Consider the following 21,455-nt stretch of genomic DNA (forward strand, 5'->3'; position numbering starts at 1 on the left):
GGACTGGATGGAGATTCCCAGCCACGAGGTGCCATGGGATTTGAGATTTGTCTTGGGGAACATGCTGTCCCATGAATTAATGACAGTACGAATAAAGAAAGGTTGCGGTTCCAGTACCGTTATTGTGTCCCGACCAATGTGAAATCGGATCTTGGTTGTTCATCTGGGATTTAACATGTGTGGCTAAATTCTAAAGATTGGATGTTAAAATATGAATTTAAGAATAATAATAATATTCCATGTAAATCGTGATTTAATTGATCGCTTAGTGCCAAATAAAAGTGGAAATTAAATATAAAATGAATAATAATAATAATAATAATAATAATAATAATAATAATGAGATTCCAAGTAAATTGTGATTTAACTGATCGCTTAGTGCCAAACAGGATCAGAAATATTGGATTATTATTATTAATAATAATAATAATAATAATAATAATAATAATAATGGTGAAAAATGAAGTTAAAATACCAAATCAATAATGATTAAGGGTTAAGATAATAATGATCTCCAATGATGATGATGATGATGATGATAATGATAATAAAAATAAAATAATTTTTATAATGGATAATTCGGATGATATGTTAAGAATGAATAGGGAAGTCAGCTGGCGAAATGACATAATAATGTCAAGATGCTGTAAATATTAAGCTAAGTTTATGATAATATTGATGGCATATCCCTACATCTGGATGTTTAGGTTAGTGTCCCTTGGTCGTTTTCCTTCCGTTAACAGTAGCATATCTTGGGTAGGAACCTGGAATGGTATTGTAAAATCCTGGGTTGGTCTCATATCAGGAAAGGTGAAGGCGACGACATATTTTGTGCTTGCGCTCACCTTTCCAACAGGTAATGGTCTCCGACTACATGTTGTTGTGGTACTATCACGAGGGTCATGGTTTCAATCCTCGACAATCAACGGTTCAACCACCCAAGTGGATGGATGGTCAACAGTGTCAAATTTATTTATGTAAATTTTCAGGAATGATTTGCCAAAATAATAGGCAAATAAGGATCTACAGCGTCAAAACTATTTATGTAAATTTTCAGGAATGATTTGCCAAATAAGAGGCAAATAAGGATTAACAAATTTTGTGTATGTTCCAGTTTATCTTTAAATAAAATTCTCCTTAAGTGCTTGCAAGGAAACAATTCCAAGTTCTTGTTATTGTAGAATAGTAAACTCTTGGTGGTCTGGCCCCGCGGTGTAGGGGGCAACGCGTCCGCCTGTCACCCGGCGGCCACGGGTTCCATTCCCGGCCGGGTCAGGGGTTTTTAATTGTAAATAATTAATATCTCTGACCTGGGGACTGGGTGTTTGTGTCGTCCATAACGTTCCTTTCCCACATTCAACACTTTACACTTCCACTATTTACAAAATACACGCAGGTTCCTCATATATGGTGCAAGTAGGGGCAAAAGATCTTTCTAGGTCGACGCCCCAAACAAATAGCATTTTTTTTTTTTTTTTTTTTTTTAATTTTAAAACCCCTTGGTGACCATTTAAATATCTGCCTCCCAATTATCCCTTGTGATCTCCAATGCTGCAGTTATTTTTCTCAACATACACCATGAAAATAAAATCATGCCTCTAATCACATATTAATCCTAATAAATCCATATTATATACCAATAGAAAGCTAAAAGACTGATCTAAATAAAGATAATACAAATAACGAAAAATATTGGCACGATATCTAACTATTGTAAAATGCAATTCAAATTATTTTTGACAAAGGAAACTGTTGAAAAATTTTGCGCAAATAAAGGAATATGTGATAGACAATTTATTTCTGAAACATGATATTCAGAAATGAACAAGTATTTTCTTACGTATTCCTCCACAGTTATCCACTTTTCATTTTGTTTACAAAATAAAACTCAAATTTTCACCAAAACAAATTTTGAGTTCTTTTCACGAATTTTGAACCTACAGATTATCTTAGTTTTCTTAGGTGAATTTCTTCTTTCCTGTGTTGTGATCAAAAAATATCAACAGTTTACACTTATCCCTTCGCTGGTTTCTTCAAATATTGACGTACTACCAATAATAACATAACCCGCACCGACTTGAACATCATTCGGGTCATCAGAAATTCCCATTACTTCCGAGGCACCTTGTACTTCGCTGACACTTTCACTATTTTCAGGAATAATTTTCTTGTCGGAATTAAAACTATAACCATTGTCACCATCAGTATTGTCACCAAGATCTTCGAAAATCAAGCGCTTGATTTCAGAATCGTCAACAAAGTGGGCTGCCATCTTGATTCTAAGAACATGTGAAAGTACTTTCACTTCTACAGCTAAATAAACTTGTCCAGAATGATGTTCGTGTTTCAAAAACTTTGAATATTGAAGATAAATGTATAAGTATTCAGCTGGTATATATATTATTTCCATCTGGTGATCAATTATAAACCTACGGCGGAAGAAAGACACCGTCTCTCAGAGAGACAATCGCACTTGACGAAACAGTGCACCGTCTTCCAGAAAGACGGTCCGCAGTTCTAGGGTTAAAGTTAATAATTTGTGTGCCCTGTTCAACCCTGTAGTACTAATTTCTTGACACCCGTATTTAAATTGGAGATTCCATAATTTCATTGTATATTTTTATTCAATGTTTTTATTTGTTTGATAGTGCCATATCACAAACCGTAACACCCCTGAGATTAATGCTGGTTGGGACTCCGGCTTGGATGGGTGAAGTATTCAGTGTGGAAGCAGGTAAACCTAAACGTTTTGCAATGTCAACTTTTTAAAGTTGGATTTCTTTCAACTTCCTCTATAATCTGAAGTTTTCTTGTGGGGTTTTCACATGTTTTACAGGTCACGCCATTTTATTACTGTACTGTATAAGCAAATCAAAACTCTATTGTGTAAACTGAAAGTCTTCACCAGCTAGTAACACAGCCAACTGAACGGAACATTCAACAGAAAGCTCTTAACAATGTGCAGGTCGACATAGGCCTTACGAGAGAACAAATCAAATTTACGAGTCTAGCGTATTTTAATGCGGTATGATCATACTTACGGAGCATTTTGTACCAGGCTAGCAATGAAGGCCTCTTTCGACTTGCACTTTGTTGAGAGCTTTCTGTTGTATGTTTCGTTCAGTTGGCTGTGTTATGAGCTGGTGAGAACTTACAATTTACGCAGTAGAGTTTCGATTTGCTTATACAGTACAGTAATAAAATGGCATGACCTGTAAAGCATGTGAAAACCCTGCAAGAAAAACTTCAGATTATACAGGAAGTTGAAAGAAATCCAACTGAAAAGAAAGTTGACATTGCAATAAGTTTAGATTTACCTGCTTCCACGCGAGAGAAGTGGTGAAAATATGTTCCCCCATACAATCATAAAAACATCTATTCATGGACATAATGTAGATTTTTTTACAAGTATGAACATCTGACGAAACTCGTTCCTTCGTTGAGTAGAGCTGTCAAAATGCGCTCTGTCTCTTAACTGTTACAGCCACTCTGCCATAGGATTTCTGTGGTCTCCTTCAATATACCAGCTGAATGTGATGCGAAGATGATCCCTTAAGCAACTTCATCGCCAATCGCTTTCCCAGTACTTGCTCCAATTACCACAGCGATGGAGAGATCCATAGGTTTGATGTAGTAGTCCATTCATGAGACTGTTTCTTGAAAAATTTGATCAAGGATTTAATGTTGATGGGACTGAAATTTCTGGGCGATTGATGCAGGAAGTCGTTTCTTCAAGGAATGGATAACAACAGGGGGTATTTAATATATGTTTTAATTGGGATGCTCATGGGACCACATAATCTGAAGGAATATTACAGGAAAATATAGTTTCCGGGAACGGGTAATCAAAGTTTCACTATAGTGAGTAAACTATGTCCCATAGATAATTAAGTTTTCCATTTTAACATAACTTCTTGTTTACGTAGGATAATTAATACTGTTGTACAAGATGAATACACAAAAACTTTGTACAGAAACCATACCTCAAGTGGCTTATGTTAAATTCACATTGCGATTTAAGGTATGGTTTTGCTAGTGTGTATGATCTGGTTATCAAGGGGGTTTTAGAGTCTTTCCAGTGCACTGATAGCACTGTTGTTGCTACTATTATGTAATTTAACAATCAGGCTAGCAGACAGCACTGAAATCTAACATTCAATATTTCTCACCCACTTCACGATTCTTGCTCGTCCTGCACAACATAGGATATGGTTTCCTGGGGAAAGTCACATATACTTAAAAGTTACATAAATGCTACAGATGAGAAAGAGGGGGACGGGAGAGCGACATAGGCGTGGAGGAGTAAAAAGTACTGTATCACATTTATAAAGAAGTGCATAAAACTGTATTTAAAATGGGGAAGTAACAACATTATAGTTCTTTATGGAAGTTTTCAAAATTGTATAAATACACAAGTCTCTGTAGCAAAGAGTTAAAAAAAATTACACTAAACAGAATTTTTTGTATTGCATACTTCTATTCTTTTTTTTTTTTTCTTTACGTCGCACTGACACAGATAGGTCTTATGGCGACGATGGGATAGGAAAGGCCTAGGAGTTGGAAGGAAGCGGCCGTGGCCTTAATTATGGTACAGCCCCGGCATTTGCCTGGAGTGAAAATGGAAAACCATGGAAAACCATCTTCAAGGCTGCCGACAGTGGGACTCGAACCCACTATCTCCCGATTACTGGATACTGGCCACACTTAAGCGACTGCAGCTATCGAGCTCGGTATTCCTTTAATTTGAACTTTTTTCCCCCTGTGAATGTTTCTATGATGACATGAACACAAATCTAAAATTAATTTTAGTATAAGTGATACAGCATACATACCACACAATTTTCTCTGGCTCTGTACAGAGTAAGTGTCTCTATCACAACCTTTTCCAATATGAGAAGTTTGAAGACTTAATTTGGTCTCTACATTTCGGACAGTACACGGGACATCACACAGCTCAAGGTCAGCATCGGGAAATAAATCTTCTCGCCCCGTTCCTGGGGCATAATCAATTCTTTCAGGTATACCTATACACAAGTAAACAAAGTCAATGCATTTTTAAATGAATGTCAAATACCAATATTAAAATAAAATAAACTTCAAACCTGTGATAAAGAGATATCTGCTAACTAATTTTACTTAACTAAAGAAAAGAATTTTCAGACAAATGAATATTTTTTAAAATGTAAATACATATATTTAAATAATTTCAGCTTTTTTGGTAAAGAAATATTTTTTAAAAGTAAATACATATTTTTCAATAATATCTCTATAAATACACATTCTTGTTTTCCATTTATTACTAGCACTTTTACATTTTATGTAGATCTTTCAGTTTATTGCATTTTTGTTCAATGTTACTTGGGTAATCAGAACTTTTCATGGGTATTACTTCCCACTGTAAGCTAGCTATTCTTAATATAAATATCTGTATTCTGTATACTCTGCTTGAATCTGCATTTATCTAATCTCACTGTACTTCCAATAGAAGCTGGGGACTTCCACTGAACATGTGATGATGTAATGTGGGACGAAATAACAGCATTCTAGATGCGCAGATAACGAGGAAGAGGAAAATGACAGACTAAATGGGGAAGTAATCTTTATGTACCTATGATGGAATGTAAGAAAAGAGAATCCTGGCATTGCCCTCTTTGAGTTACGAGACCCAGTGGCATTGCGGAACTTTCATTCAGATACTTCCAACTTTACGGATCATACTCACTTCAGTCATCAGTGATCTAGTTTTGGTGTGTTGTGTACGGGTGTTCAAAATGCCAAAAGTAAAAACAAGTTTATGATTCTGCTTGGATAAATATGTCAGTGAGTTCAAACATTATTTTTAGTGCACATGACAAAATATTACATAGCCAACCTTATAGAAAAACCATGAAAGCAAATAAGCAGTCCAAAGTTAAGCAACATTTGTCCAGCAGCAAGCGTACCAATGCAGCCTCACAGTAGACTTTCAAAGAAGTCCTGTTAGACAAACCAGAACTCTTGTTGGCACATTAAGGACCTTCAAAATGTACTGTACATTATTCAGATTTATGTAGGACTTTGATTTTGGCTGATATTCCTCTAGTAAACAACACTGAGTTAAGTAAATTTCTTTTTAAGTATACAAACTTTGATTATTTGAGGAAACATCATCTTCCACAAAATGCTATGAGGAAACATTGCTAAATATCAGAGTCGTGAGTGAAAATGAGAAAATATGGATATGTATTGATGAGGCTAAGGACTCTAGTGGCAGAAAAGTGGGAAATGTAGGAGTTGTTGGTGTACTTAAAAATGACTAAACAGTTACCAAACATTCATTATTACTGGCATATAAACAAATGACAGTAGCAAATCACTTTACAGTATCTAGGCTGTCCAATGAAAGTATGCATTTATTGTGGCTGATGGCATGAAATAAGATTGTGTATTGGTTTTATTTACAGATACAGCATCTGACATGAGTAAAGATGCCATTACCCTTTGTGAAAGTTATAGAAAAATGATACATGTAATTTGGGTATTGCACGTACTCTGCACAGAGCACGTGAAAATATCCTAATGTAAACAGACACATGGGTGTTGAATGGAAAGAAAAACTTTATTAAGTCACCCAGGAGGACTGATCTCTTCAGGAACAAAATTCCAGAACTCCCATTATCACCAACCCCTATAGTAAATCGACTGGGGACACAGCTTGCTGTGGTCATGAACTATACAAATAATTTTGGAAGTTTTAGATCAGTTGTAAATGAAATGGACACAGAAAATGTTTCATCAATAAAAATTCTTCAAAATCTATTTAAGGGCAGTACATTTAAGAAATGAGCTGGCATACATTCTTGCTAACTTGAGTTTCTTGTGTGTCCCCATGAAAAATCTAGAAGTAACAACAAACCTGTTGATGGAGACTCTTAAAGAACTGGATAATATTCAAAGAAATATTGATCGCTCACAGGTTAAAAAATGGAAGCTTTGAAAGAAAAATTAAATACATTTGTGAAAAAAAATAGGCAGGACTTAAAATACTGTGTCAAGATGCCTCAGTTTTAGAAGGTGAACTGGTAGATACTGAGAATGTGAGTGTTAATGATATACCATTTTTGAAGTATGAGAGACTGACTTTGTGTCATGTAGAATGGTAATTTTCACAATACTATAACTATTCCACGACAATTGGCGGAGATTTGCTGTGGAGAACTTATATATCTTGAAGTTATACATCTTGAAATGTTGTTTCAAGCCTAGGGTCAACTATCTCTTTTATTGGAATTATCTTCCTTATTTTCATTATTTGAGAAAGTATAATCTCAAATCGAACTGTATTATTCCCTATAAACATGGTAAGTTCATTAGAATGATATCAATCCTATCCCCCTGCTGAACATTCATACTCTGAACTACCTATATTAACTAATTTCTAATATGGCAGAATAGTGCAGTAGATTTTAGCTCTACATATAAAGTTCATCCTTTTATTAGAATATTAAAAATATGGCAACCTGATCGAATTTAAATCTACAAAATAGTGCCTCTCCTTTAATAGAACAATTAATTTTCTTTCATGATCATACACTTTTTATTTTATTAATAATTACTGTTCTAGTAGCTTATATTATAGGAAGTTTATTATTCAATAAATTTACACATCGTTATTTACTTGAAGGACAAACAATTGAAGTAATTTGAACAATTCTCCCTGCAATTACACTTATTTTCATTGCCCTTCCATCTCTTCGACTTCTCTATCTACTTGATGAGTCAATAGACCCTCTTATTACAGTAAAAACTGTAGGCCATCAGTGATATTGAAGTTATGAGTATACAGACTTTACTACTCCTTATGAATTTGACTCATATATACTTCCTTATACATCTTGGAAATGGCGTTCACTTTGTACTGCAATCCCCAGAAATTTTCAACAAGTCAGGAAGCATGATTAGCGAGTACATGACATTCTTTTGCCTCACAAAACACCACTGGTTAAGTGTTATTAGAAAGAACACGCACTACCAGTCACAAAAAATGCTACACAATGTAAATATTGAAAAAAATTATATTTGTAAGTAGCAAGATACCCATGCTTCGCTACGGTTTTAAACTGAAAATTATTAATCAAAGTTTCACATTTTGGTGAGCCCAATGTCAGCTTAGCCTGTAAAATACTCCCTCAGTTCGCCCTTGGTTGTGGCATCAAACACAACCATTAATCCAGCTCAAGGGATATAGGGTCACCTCCCCTATTCTTCACTTGAGTAATTATTGTCTGGCGCATTCAAGTTGCGGGGATGGATAACCTCCACATCAGTAGGCCGGTGTGAACGAGAGCTAAGTTCAGGCAGGGGCCCAGTCTCATGGGGTATAACGTGGAACCCATGCCCAGATTACGGGTGAAGACCTTATCAGCATCTTAGACAGAGAAGGAGACCTTTGGAATGGCAAAGATGGCGAATGAGGCAACCAATCCTCGCTGGGGAAAATTAGAAGAGGAAACCACAGCCTCGTGGAGAAGAGGGATCTTCAAAGGCTAAGGGAGTAAACCCCGAAAGAAAATCCTTAGATGCATTAGGCTTAGCAGGTCAGAAGATGAGTAAATTTGCACTGGCTTTCAACTATAACACAAGCCTCGCATGGAGGTTTAAAAATAGAAATGGAACTGACATGTCTCTGACTACAGCTGCACAGTATGATGGTAATGCTGACGTTCGTGCAAGTGTTAGATCAGAGAACAAAACTAGATTTGGAACAATAAATATTTTAACAATGAATGGGAAGGAAAATGAATTGATTGATCTAATGGAGAGACGAAAACTCGACATCCTGGGATTAAGTGAAGTAAAATGGAAAGGGAAAGGAATGAAGAAACTAAGAAGGGGGTACACCTTGTACTGGATGGGTAACAGTAAAGAGAGAAGAAATGGAGTGGGATTTATAGTGAATCTGAATGTTGAACCAAGAGCTAAAGTTGAGTATGTAAATGAAAGAATCATAATAATGCATATACATGTAAACAAGGAACTACTGAACATGGTACAGGTGTATGCTCCACAGACAGGATGTAGTGTGGAAGAAAAAGATGATTTCCTCAATGAACTGGAAACACACATTTTTTGAGATGGGATCATGATAATGGGAGATCTGAATGTTCATGTGGGAACTGATAGAACGGGATATGAGAATGTTCTGGGCCCACATGGGTATGGCGATAGAAATGAAGATGGAGAGAAACTGTTGGACTTTTGTATCAGAAATAACCTGATAATAAAGAACAAATGGTTTATGAAGAGGAATAGCCATAAGATCAGCCGATATAGTTGGGATGGACAGTATGGAACACTCATCGATTTTATAACAACAGACCGAGAATGGGCAAGATACATCATGAATAAGAAGATAATCCCCAGTGAAAGTATGGACGGTGATCATAGATTATTAATTGTGGAATTAAAACAAGTAAAAATACCTAAAATTGTACTGAATAAGAAACCAAAGATCAGGATTTGGGAATTGGAGGAGGAGGAGGAGGAGGAGGAGGAGGAGGAGGAGGAGGAGGATAAAAGAATGAAATTCCAAGATTGGATAAAAAGAAAGTTGCCTAACACGGAAATACGAAGTGGAGAAGAAGAGTGGGACAATTTACGACAGACATTTGTGGAAGCAGCAACTGAGGTATGTGGAAAAACAAAAGCAAAGGTTAAGGGAAAAGAGACATGGTGGTGGACAGACGAAATAAAAAAAGAAATAGAAGAAAGGAACGAAGTGAAGAAAGAAATGGGTAAGGAAAAGCAAAAAAACATATCAGTGGGATGAGAATAAGATAGAAACGTTACATGTGGAATATAAAAGACTGAAACTACAAGTAAAGAGGAGTATCAAAGAAGAAAAGGAGAAATGTTGGGGAGAGTTTACCAACAAAATTGGGCAAGATAGTCGAGGAAATCAGAAACTGTTATAAAGAGTAATAAAATCGAAAAGAATCAAGAAAAAATAAAAATCAAGCATACCTGCCAACTTTACAAAACCAAAAATCAGGATATGTTGATATTAAAATCAGGAAAAATCAGGAGATAAAATTGGCCAAAACTGCTTATTCTACATGTCTTGCGCAATACAGTACTATGATACATTTATAACACTTATTGTCTCAAAGCCCGACTGTTGCGATAACGAGGCTACAAGGCTAAAAATTACTCATCTCTATTACCTCACAGGAAGTATGCGAGTGAGATGATCGGTCTCTGATAAGCCTTCTGAAAATAGTATGAAATCATGCTCCACACGTGTGACTCGGTCATACACTTAAATGCCATTACTTAGCAAATGTATAGATAATATATTGCATCAACAGCCCGTGCGATTATGTGAAGCGCAATGCTATTTGTATCAAATAACTAGCTGTTGTACCCGTGCTTCGCTACGGAATTCTCAGAAAGATTGTCCTTATTGTTTTTGCAACTGAAGTCAACATACGTCATGATGATGATGTCAGTACGAATGTCATGATTAAAAGTAATGCTGTCATATGAAATATTCGATAAAATGAAAAACACCACATTTTCTCACTTTTAAAGAAAAGTAGTACAGTGTCGATCTAACAGTTCAAAGTTCCAGAGCTAGAATGACCAGGCCACAGATAGCTGTGTCATTCTTCCATTTAAGATGATGCTTGTTGTTTAAAGGGACCTAACATCTAGGTCATCAGCCCCTAATGGTACAAACCAAGATGAAATGTAATGACAATTTAAAAGTCCAAAATCATCCACTGACCAGAATTCAAAACGTGATTGATTGGTGGGTGGGTGGGTGGGTGGGTGGGTGGGATGGATGAGATGGGATGGACGGATGGATGTAAATTTAAAACAATCAGTGGACCCGACCTGCAATGCCCCACATTCCCAGAAGCTAGCGATAATCAATAGTATTACTGACCAAGGGACTGCATCTAGAGCATAATCCTGAATCGATGATTGATGTAGTCTAAAGGGGTCCAATATCAAGGTCATCAGCCCCTCATAATGGTACTTATCGCTAGGAAAATAGAACCATGGTATTTGTCATGTTGCGGTACTAATCACAAGTAGTGGACTCACGGTATTCTACACATTATGGTACTACTCACAGGTAATATAATGCGCACACATGTTACACAGACCTAGGGTGTTTCTAACATCGCGGCGCCATTTACAGGCAATGCAAACCTATGGTGATCCTCACTTAGGTGTACTAATTACAGCGACTCATACTATCCCGTGGCGTTCCTCACATAGTGGGTACTAATCATAAGCAAGGCAGACCCATGGTGTTGCTCACAGAGTGGTACTATTTTTTTTTTTGCTATTTGCTTTACGTCGCATCGACACAGATAGGTCTTATGGCGACGATGGGATAGGAAAGGTCTAGGAATTGGAAGGAAGCGGCCGTGGCCTTAATTAAGATACAGCCCCGGGATTTGCCTGATGTGAAAATGGGAAACCACGGAAAACCATCTTCAGGGCTGCCGACAGTGGGGCTCGAACCCACTATCTCCCGATTACTGGATACTGGCCCCACTTAAGCGACTGCAGCTATCGAGCTCGGTCAGAGTGGTACTAATCACAGGTACTGTAAAACTCACCCTGATTCACACACTGTCGCTACTAATCACAAGCCGATTGTGTACTTAACATAGTGGTACAACGCGCAAGTAAAAGCGACCCATGGTGTTCCCTGCATGGTGGTACTAATTATAAGTAGTCTCATGGTTCTAATTCAAACATCCCTAGGTTGCCCCTTTTACTCACCTCTTACAACAGGCAGGGGACACCCTGGGTGTATTCTTTGCCTGCGCCCCCCACCCACAGGGGGGTTGTGTTTTTGGTCCACAAGAGCTATTTTATTTACCTCAAGTCCGCCGGCAAGTTGGTTAGGACCCCCCTATCCACCACCTGGAACACGCCACGTCGAATAGCTAGAATACTATGAGGATCCAGTGTGTTATGTACCAGTAGTATCAGAAAATGTATGAACCAGAGGAATGGTATGCTAAAGAAGAGAGAGATCTAACTCCCCAGCTACTTCCTGCCAATATTCAGGCAGGCTGTTATATTAGGTACGCAGCAGTAATCGCATCTATCGGAGATAGATGGCAGCAGAATACACAAAGCACATCACAACAAAAAATGGTCAATGTAATGTTATTTTGATCAATTTTATGAGCTGTCTATATTGCAGGCCTTCACATTTAGTTTTCTTCCGACTCTGTGATATTAGAGCATCTAATGTAAAGCGAGTCCTCCTTTCTTTTATGACCCTCTTGTTATTCAAGTGATCATTCCTTCATGACTTTTCTCATTCTTATAATCATCCTCACAATATTATTATAGTCGGTACGGTAAAACTGAATAAGACATAAATAATCAGAAACTGTACTCTCTATAACTTTTGTTATGTAGTACTTTTCGATATGACCAATTAGATAGGTAATTAAAAATTAAATTTTGGCACCTTCCCCTAAACTACCATTTCGAACAGGGTGAATAAAATTATTTATAGCGTAGCTCCTTATTCCCCGACTTTACATACCGATTTTCTTTAAATTCTGTTAAACCATTTTCTCGTACCTCGGAGCTGAAATGGACTTGGCAACGAAAATTAAGATTCATGAATATCTCTTATCATAACTGGTACGGTAAAAATGTATTACATAAATGACACGAAATTTAAAAATCTTCTTATTCTCCTTTTCCTACCGCTTTTTTCACATGTGGGGTCGCAGGTGCGAACCGTGTCTCACACGTGGATTTGGCCCTGTTTTACGGCTGGATGCCCTTCCTGACGCCAGCCCTATGTGGAGAGATGTAATCACTACTGCGTGTTTCTGTAGTGATTGGTAGTGTAGTGTGTTAATATGGAGAGGAAAGTGTTGGGACAAACACAAACACCCAGTCCCCAGGCCAGACGAATTCATCAGAGGCGATTAAAATCCCCGACCTGGCCAGGAATCGAACCCGGGACCCTCTGAACCGAAGACTTCAATGCTGACCATTCAGCCAACGAGTCGGATAAGATAGGAAATTTAATAATACATAACTTTAATTATGTAGTATTTACTGATAGGGCCAATAATAACAAATATGTGAGAATTAAATTTTAGGCCTTCCCCTAAACTACTGGTACCATTTCACTCAGCGTGAACACAATTATTTATGGCCTAGATTGCCCGACTTTCGTTAAATTCTCTTCAGCGCTTTCTCGTGATGTGGTACGTGCATACATACAGACATTACAGAAAATTGAAACGTGCATTTCTCCTTGTTACTGTGGTCACGACCGGTACAGAAATATCAACATTTTTAAATTCTGAGCAATGTACAGACACTCTTATTTTATTTATATTGAGATAAATTAAAATTATTCAGAATTGTCTCCAAATGGCTCCTAAAATCTCTAGAAAAGTCACTAGTCGTTACCATTGAAATTCTGTCACTAAATTACTAAAAAAGACTCCATATCTAGCGACTAGTCTCTAGAATCGACTAGACTGATGTCAAGACCAAATGATGTGAACGAACACGAACATAGCATGCGAGAACGTGAGATTGACGATCGATATACGCGTCGCGATATACAGGTTTCAATAAACATCACACATTTGCGCACATTTCTCGCATTAATAAATATAGATATCAAAGTGTATAGAATAGATATTTCGTTTGAAAGTAGCCAATGAATGAAGGACTTCCTGCCACTGGCATAAAAAAGCTGAAATGGTGGGATTTGAAAACAAATGTCTGAAATTCCACAAAAAAGCTAAAATAGGAAGAAATAATAGAATAATCGGGAGGTGGAAAAAACTGTCGAAATCGGGAGTCTCCCGCCTAAATCGGGAAAGTTGGCAGCTATGATCAAGGCATTAGAGAGAGAAGATGGATCCATAATACATGACGAAAAGGGTCTTCAGAAGGAGATAAGAAAATGGAAATAACAGATGGAGAAAAAGAAGAGAACCAGATAACATGGTTGGAACTTGAAAGGGCAGTGAAAGCAATGACCAAAGGTAAAGCAAGTGGAAAAGAAAAATTCAATGCTGATATGATTAAGGCAGCAGGAAGCATTGAACTACAGTGGCTATACCGAGCCCTCAAAGCCATATGCAAGGATGAAAGGATACCTGAAGACTGGCAACAAGGAAGCATTGTACCATTGTTCAAAAAAGGAAATAGGAAGAAACATGAAAATTTATAACCCTATTATCACATGGGCTAAAAATAATAGAGAAAGTCATAGACAAAAGACCGAGGGATATAACAAACACAGAGGACGAATAATATGGCTTGATCAACAATAGACTCAATATTTACAGTGCGAACGATAATGGAAAAACGTCTAGAAAGGAACAAGGAAATCATCTTCGTATTTTTGGATTTGGAACACACTTATGATACAGTTAAGAGAAAAAATGTATGGGAATGCCTACTGAAAAGGAATGTACCAAAATCATTAACTAAAAAGATAAAAATGTTGTATCATGAGAGTAAAAGCACTGTACAAGTGGGGAGTGGTGACTCAAACATTTTATACAAAGAAAGGTCCCAAGCAAGGAAGTACACTGTCGCCATTATTGTTTATTATATTGATGGATGAAATCATAAAATGTGTAAAACAGAGTATCACTAGTTATGAAGTGAATGCTTTGGTATTTGCAGGTGAAGTGGTGATTTTGGGAAAGGGAGAAAAGGAAGTACAAAGGAGACTGAACATTTGGAATGAAAATCTGAAGGAGTTTGGAATGGTAATTAGTAAAAAGAAAACCGTAGTCATGCACTGAGGAAAAGAGAAGCCAAGTAAACATAGACGGAGAACGGTTAGAGAATGTAGAACAGTTTACGTATCTGGGTAGTATTATTAATGGAAGAAATGAAATCAACCCTGAAATTAATAACAGACTAAGTAAAGGTACAACATTTTAGCATCCAGTCAGACAGCTTTTATGGGATGACAAAGTACCCAAGAGAACAATATTAACATTAAATAAACAGTATTTCATACCAATTGTAACATATGGACTAGAAACACTGGTAACTAATAAGAGACATGATAGTAAGATCCAAGCAGTAGAAATGAAATTTTTAAGGAAATCTGTTAAAAAGACAAGAAGAGATAGAATTCAAAATATTAAAATCAGAGAAGATCCAAATACAGAACCGTTAGTACAGAAGACACAGAAAGCAAGAAAGATGGTTCGGACATGTAAAAAGAATGGGAAAGGAACGGGTAGCAAGAAGGGAATTGGAGAGAGAAGTTAAGGGAAAGAGAACAGTTGGAAGACTGAGAAGAAGGTGGATGGATCAGATTTCGAAAGACATTAGAGAAGCTGGATTGGATGTGGCGGAAGTAATGGAGCAGGAAAAGTGGAAAGACAGAAAGGAGTGGAGGAGGCTTGTTAACCAAACCCGGGCGACTGGAGTGGGACATTGATGATGATTTCATATGTCAAACAGTTCTGGGGGAATGATTTTATTTATTTTCTGATCTAACACTCATTTGAACCCCATACAGAAGAATATGATTGTTTTTAACTCTACCTTACTTAAAATCTAGGATGTAAAAGCGACCAACCTGTGAAATTTTGATTTTGTACGCGAACAGTAATGGAGGAATGAATATTTTTTACGGGGTGAATGTTTTTTTCCTAGGGCTTTACGTCGCACTGACACAGATAGGTCTTATGGCGATGATGGGATACGAAAGGCTCAGGAGTTGAAAGGAAGCGGCCATGGCCTTAAGGTACAGCCCCCAGGATTTGCCTGGTGTGAAAATGGGAAACCACGGAAAACCATCTTCAGGGCTGCTGAAAGTGGGATTCGAACCCATTACCTCCCGGATGCAAGCTCACAGCCGCGCACTCCTAACCACATGGCCAACTCGCCCGGTGGTGAAGGTTTTTAAACATTTATTAACATCTAGGATATAGAGACAACCCTTCATAAAAAATAAGTTATTGTCTGAAACGGTTTTGGAAGAATAGATATTGTGTTTTTGAGAGTCAACCACCATCTAAACCCCTTAGGGGAGAAATATTTTGAAGTATACAATGTTTTACAACTAGGACCAAAAAAACACCCATCTCCTAAAATTAGAACATTGTATGTCAAACAGTTTTGGAGGGATGAATAATTTTGTTTACGGAGGTAACCTCATTTAACACTTTAGGGGTGGAACATTAAAAAAATATTTCCTATTTCACACCTAGGATTTAAAATATATATAGCGTTATTTGGAATTGTGTCTTCATACCTTAAAGCGTTTTGGAGGAAGAAATGAATATATTTGTTTCTGGATCTTAACACCCATTTAACATGTAAACATGTACATGGTAACATGTAAAATGGCAGCCGGTGCAGTGTGAGTGTTAAGTACTCTCTGTTATATCCTGCGAAAACAGCAAGAAGAATTGCATCTAGGATGAACTCTGTCATGGAAAACATTTGTACAGTGTTCTAGTTGAAGTATAATACTAAAACATGACACTTAAAGAAGTTAATCAAAGAATAACTGTCTTTGAAAGTCAACTGAGTGACTTCCAAGCTCACCTAGCAGCAGCAACCACCAGTGCTGGCGACACTACTACCAGCCCACGACAAGAAATACAGAGCCTGGCTGCAGACTCTGAAACCTCAAGGACCAAGTGACCACTGAAATTGCCGAACTAAGGACTAAGATTATATAGAAATAATATGAGTCACCACCTTATCAATACACTATTTTATTTACTACCAAACTGGTAAATAGGGTCAATACCGGTTTCGACCCCTAAGGGGTCATCCTCAGTTGACACATATAAATATCTATAAAAACATCACATATAATAGTTAAAGTTTAAAATTCATATGTCATTAGTATACTGGTAAGTACATCTTAGTTTGGATATGCATATATAATGGAATTTATAAGTTTGTTCTATTTGAGCTATTATGTAGGTTTTCTGTTCCTTTGTATACAGTGTCAAAAGTATTGTATTGGATGTAATTCATCCATTTGACAAATGCTAGTGGATTGAATATGTACATTTACTAAGAGGTACATGCTATTCTATTTTACAATTTTTGTTTTACACAATATGGGGTAAAATTATTACATTTGCACACGTATGATGATATTAGGTACAATGTAGGGTCTTAAAGATGTACTATTTGGATTTTCAGTATCCTGATTACATTTCATGTAGTGGTTGTAAGGTTTACTTCTTCACTTGTTTAGTTCAGTTAAATACATAAATGACCTTGTTGGTTTGAATTCTTATGATTAAAATATTGGTATGTAATACCTAGTTAACATGAATCCTTAATACTAATATATAAGTTTGTAGCACCTCTTATTCCCGTTTTCCGTCTTAAAATAGAATTGTGTCTTGACACTTTATTTTGTTAGGCATATAAAAGTCTAGTTAAAATGAACACTTTGGGGCTAAAACACCGGTATGAAATACCTGTTAAAATACTTTAGATAAATGGTATTGATATGTGGTGCTATGTGCATATTCTAGAAATATAAATGAAATATAAATATAGATTGGTGACAGTACTGTAGGTTATTGTGTTGTAGTTTAATGGCTGGTCCATTAGAAATATATAGATGTTTACTTGAATAGGATCGATCACATGTTCATGCTGTACGCGTTACGAGTGAAATTGCATAATGTATGATAGTAATAACTGGTAATTTTGTAGGATACTGCTGTTGTAGCTGGAAATCTTGAATGTCATTGAGAAAACGTTCTCATCTTGTCGCGTGTCGTATACAGGTTGAATAGGTGACCATTAAGAGATGAAGTGCATATTGGATGTCGTATATCTAAATTGGGTTGCACGTTGGTTGTATCGTGAAGGCGTGTTGTAAATTAATATATGTTAGCTGTTGAGATCGTGCGCTTAGCCATACAAAGCGCACGATCTCAACAGCTAACATATATTAATTTACAACACGCCTTCACGATACAACCAACGTGCAACCCTATTTAGATATACGACATCCAATATGCACTTCATCTCTTAATGGTCACCTATTCAACCTGTATACGACACGCGACAAGATGAGAACGTTTTCTCAATGACATTCAAGATTTCCAGCTACAACAGCAGTATCCTACAAAATTACCAGTTATTACTATCATACATTATGCAATTTCACTCGTAACGCGTACAGCATGAACATGTGATCGATCCTATTCAAGTAAACATCTATATATTTCTAATGGACCAGCCATTAAACTACAACACAATAACCTACAGTACTGTCACCAATCTATATTTATATTTCATTTATATTTCTAGAATATGCACATAGCACCACATATCAATACCATTTATCTAAAGTATTTTAACAGGTATTTCATACCGGTGTTTTAGCCCCAAAGTGTTCATTTTAACTAGACTTTTATATGCCTAACAAAATAAAGTGTCAAGACACAATTCTATTTTAAGACGGAAAACGGGAATAAGAGGTGCTACAAACTTATATATTAGTATTAAGGATTCATGTTAACTAGGTATTACATACCAATATTTTAATCATAAGAATTCAAACCAACAAGGTCATTTATGTATTTAACTGAACTAAACAAGTGAAGAAGTAAACCTTACAACCACTACATGAAATGTAATCAGGATACTGAAAATCCAAATAGTACATCTTTAAGACCCTACATTGTACCTAATATCATCATACGTGTGCAAATGTAATAATTTTACCCCATATTGTGTAAAACAAAAATTGTAAAATAGAATAGCATGTACCTCTTAGTAAATGTACATATTCAATCCACTAGCATTTGTCAAATGGATGAATTACATCCAATACAATACTTTTGACAATGTATACAAAGGAACAGAAAACCTACATAATAGCTCAAATAGAACAAACTTATAAATTCCTTTATATATGCATATCCAAACTAAGATGTACTTACCAGTATACTAATGACATATGAATTTTAAACTTTAACTATTATATGTGATGTTTTTATAGATATTTATATGTGTCAACTGAGGATGACCCCTTAGGGGTCGAAACCGGTATTGACCCTATTTACCAGTTTGGTAGTAAATAAAATAGTGTATTGATAAGGTGGTGACTCATATTATTTCTATATAGTGATACCAATCAATACGGATATGAAGCTTATAAATAATAATAATAAGGACTAAGATATCGACGAGGGAAGAGACTCTAACCCGTAATGAAGAAATGATTGACGATTTGGCTCAGTATAGCCGTCGTAACTGCATCCTACTGCACGGTGCTGCCAAGGAACCTGATGAAGACGTGTATAAAAAAGTTACAGACTTCATCAGGGATAAGCTACAACTGGACATCTCACTAGGAGACATTGACCGCTGCCACAGGCTTGGTGAGCGGAAACGTACAACAGCTGAAGCCGTATTGACAGGAAGATCACCGATCATCGTGAAATTCCTTGGGTTTCAAGATCGTAACTAGGTTTGGAGAGTTAAAATCTTCTCAAAGGATCTAAATTTCTAATAACTGAATCGCTTACGAGTATCCGGAAACAGATTCTAAACAGAGCTAGGGATATCCTAGGACATAAGCGGATATGGACAGTCGAAGGACGCATAATAGTGTTACTAAATAATGGAAGGAAAGAATATATTAGTACTGTAGGTGACTTGAACAGAACTCTACACTCATCAGGTGTAACAGTGAATTAACGTTTAAGTCTTAAAATGTTCAGTAGTTTTCATGTGTATACATTTGTGTGCGTGTCTGAGTGTGTGCGAATTGAGTCAGCGAATGTACCTGGGAAATTCTCGCTAAGTGTTTCTTCAATTATGCATGATAATGGCTAAGACTAATGAGCCTGTGCTTGTAGCAGATGAGGAATTCCTGCATGCCATTGACCTGGACGTATTAAAGGGAAATGACAACCCTCTTTCACAATCACCAGTGCTCCCCTACCCCAACCCGAGACCACTGGAATCCTATTGAAGCGTGCCTTGTCGCAGTTTCCTAGAACCCTGCAATGTTGCCACATTAACTGTTTATCACTTTTAAGTCACTTTGATGAAGTCCGTTCTATAATTACTGATACAAATATGCATTTAATCGGTCCAAGTGAAAGTTGGTTGACTAACAGTATTAGTTCCGCGCTTGTAAAAATTAATGGATAAACATTATACAGGAATGACCGCGCAGGTAAACGAGGCGGTGGTGTTTCAGTGTACTGTAAAGATGACATTAAGAACAAAATAATCTGTAAATCTTCCCCCAATGACACCCCACATACTGAATATATGTTCCTTGAGGCGATTGTCAACCACCAGAAAGTGTTAATCGTAGTAGTATATAAGCCACCCAAGGTAAATAATATAGACGCACTTGAAGCGGATCTGCTGAAACTTATACCAGGTTACCAACACATCATAATCCTTGGTGATTTTAACATAAATCTCCTGAACAGACTAGCGACTCTGACCGAATTCGCAGTCTGTTCATTTCAATGGACATGACCATCTTACCATTAGACGCAACTAATCATGTACACACACGTAACGGCTCAACCCACACTCTAATTGACTACTTAGTGTCAAATAATCCCCACAAGGCTGTCAAGCACGGACAAATCTCTGTACCCGGTATCTCTACACACAATCTTATCTATCTGCGTTACTCACTGCGGGTGCCGAAGTGTAAAGCTAAGTATATAAACTACAGAGACATGAAAAATATAGACTTAACTCTACTACAATATGACGCATATAATTTGCCCTGGGACGACATACGACAACTGCACGACGTGAACTTGAAAGTACATCGATTTAACTCCTTATTGTTAGGACTCTATGACAAGCATGCTCCTGTTCTGCAGGCAAGGGTTTCTCGCTCTCCTGCTCTGAGGTTAAACACTGAGATAAAAGCAACAATGGCCCGTCGTGATGCTTTGCTTCGCTGATACAGAGCAACAAAAGAGCAAACGGATTTCGAACAATACTGTCATCTACCGAACAAAACAAAAGAATTAATTAGAAACAGTAAATTTAAATATATCAGAAATCAAACCAAAAATCTCAATACAGTTAATGCGTGGAATCAGTTATGTTCAATAGGAATATGAAAAATTAAAGAACCTCATATTCCAACAATATCGCTGGACACATTAAACTCTCACTGGTAAACAAATCAAAGAAACTCGACCCCAATCCGGAATCCCATTACACGAAGATGACAATTACTTGAATATTGAACCAACATTCTCATTGCGAACTGTCAATATAAACGAAGTAAAACGAGTCTTAAATTCCATTAAATCTCAAGCGAAAGGAGCAGATCATAGTCCAAAGGCTTCATAAAAAACGTCATCGGCGCAGTATTACCGATCATTACTCATATCTTCAATTACTGTATAAATACAGGAATGTTTCTAGACATTTGGAAAGATGCTCTAGTGATTCCAGTATTTAAT

At 36.8% G+C, this 21,455-nt stretch overlaps 1 protein-coding gene across 2 annotated transcripts in view; it reads right to left on the reverse strand.

The window, feature by feature from the left end:
• Cals (calsyntenin-1) overlaps nt 1-21,455 on the reverse strand; it is a 466,513-nt gene that overhangs the window by 303,410 nt on the left and 141,648 nt on the right. For both annotated transcript variants that reach the window (XM_067140904.2, XM_067140903.2), the window contains exon 6: nt 4,833-5,024. In XM_067140904.2, the coding sequence (XP_066997005.1) occupies nt 4,833-5,024 (192 nt within the window). The remainder of the gene's footprint in view (nt 1-4,832; nt 5,025-21,455) is intronic.

This window comes from Anabrus simplex, chromosome 2 (assembly GCF_040414725.1).
Source record: "Anabrus simplex isolate iqAnaSimp1 chromosome 2, ASM4041472v1, whole genome shotgun sequence".
NCBI lineage: Eukaryota > Metazoa > Arthropoda > Insecta > Orthoptera > Tettigoniidae > Anabrus > Anabrus simplex.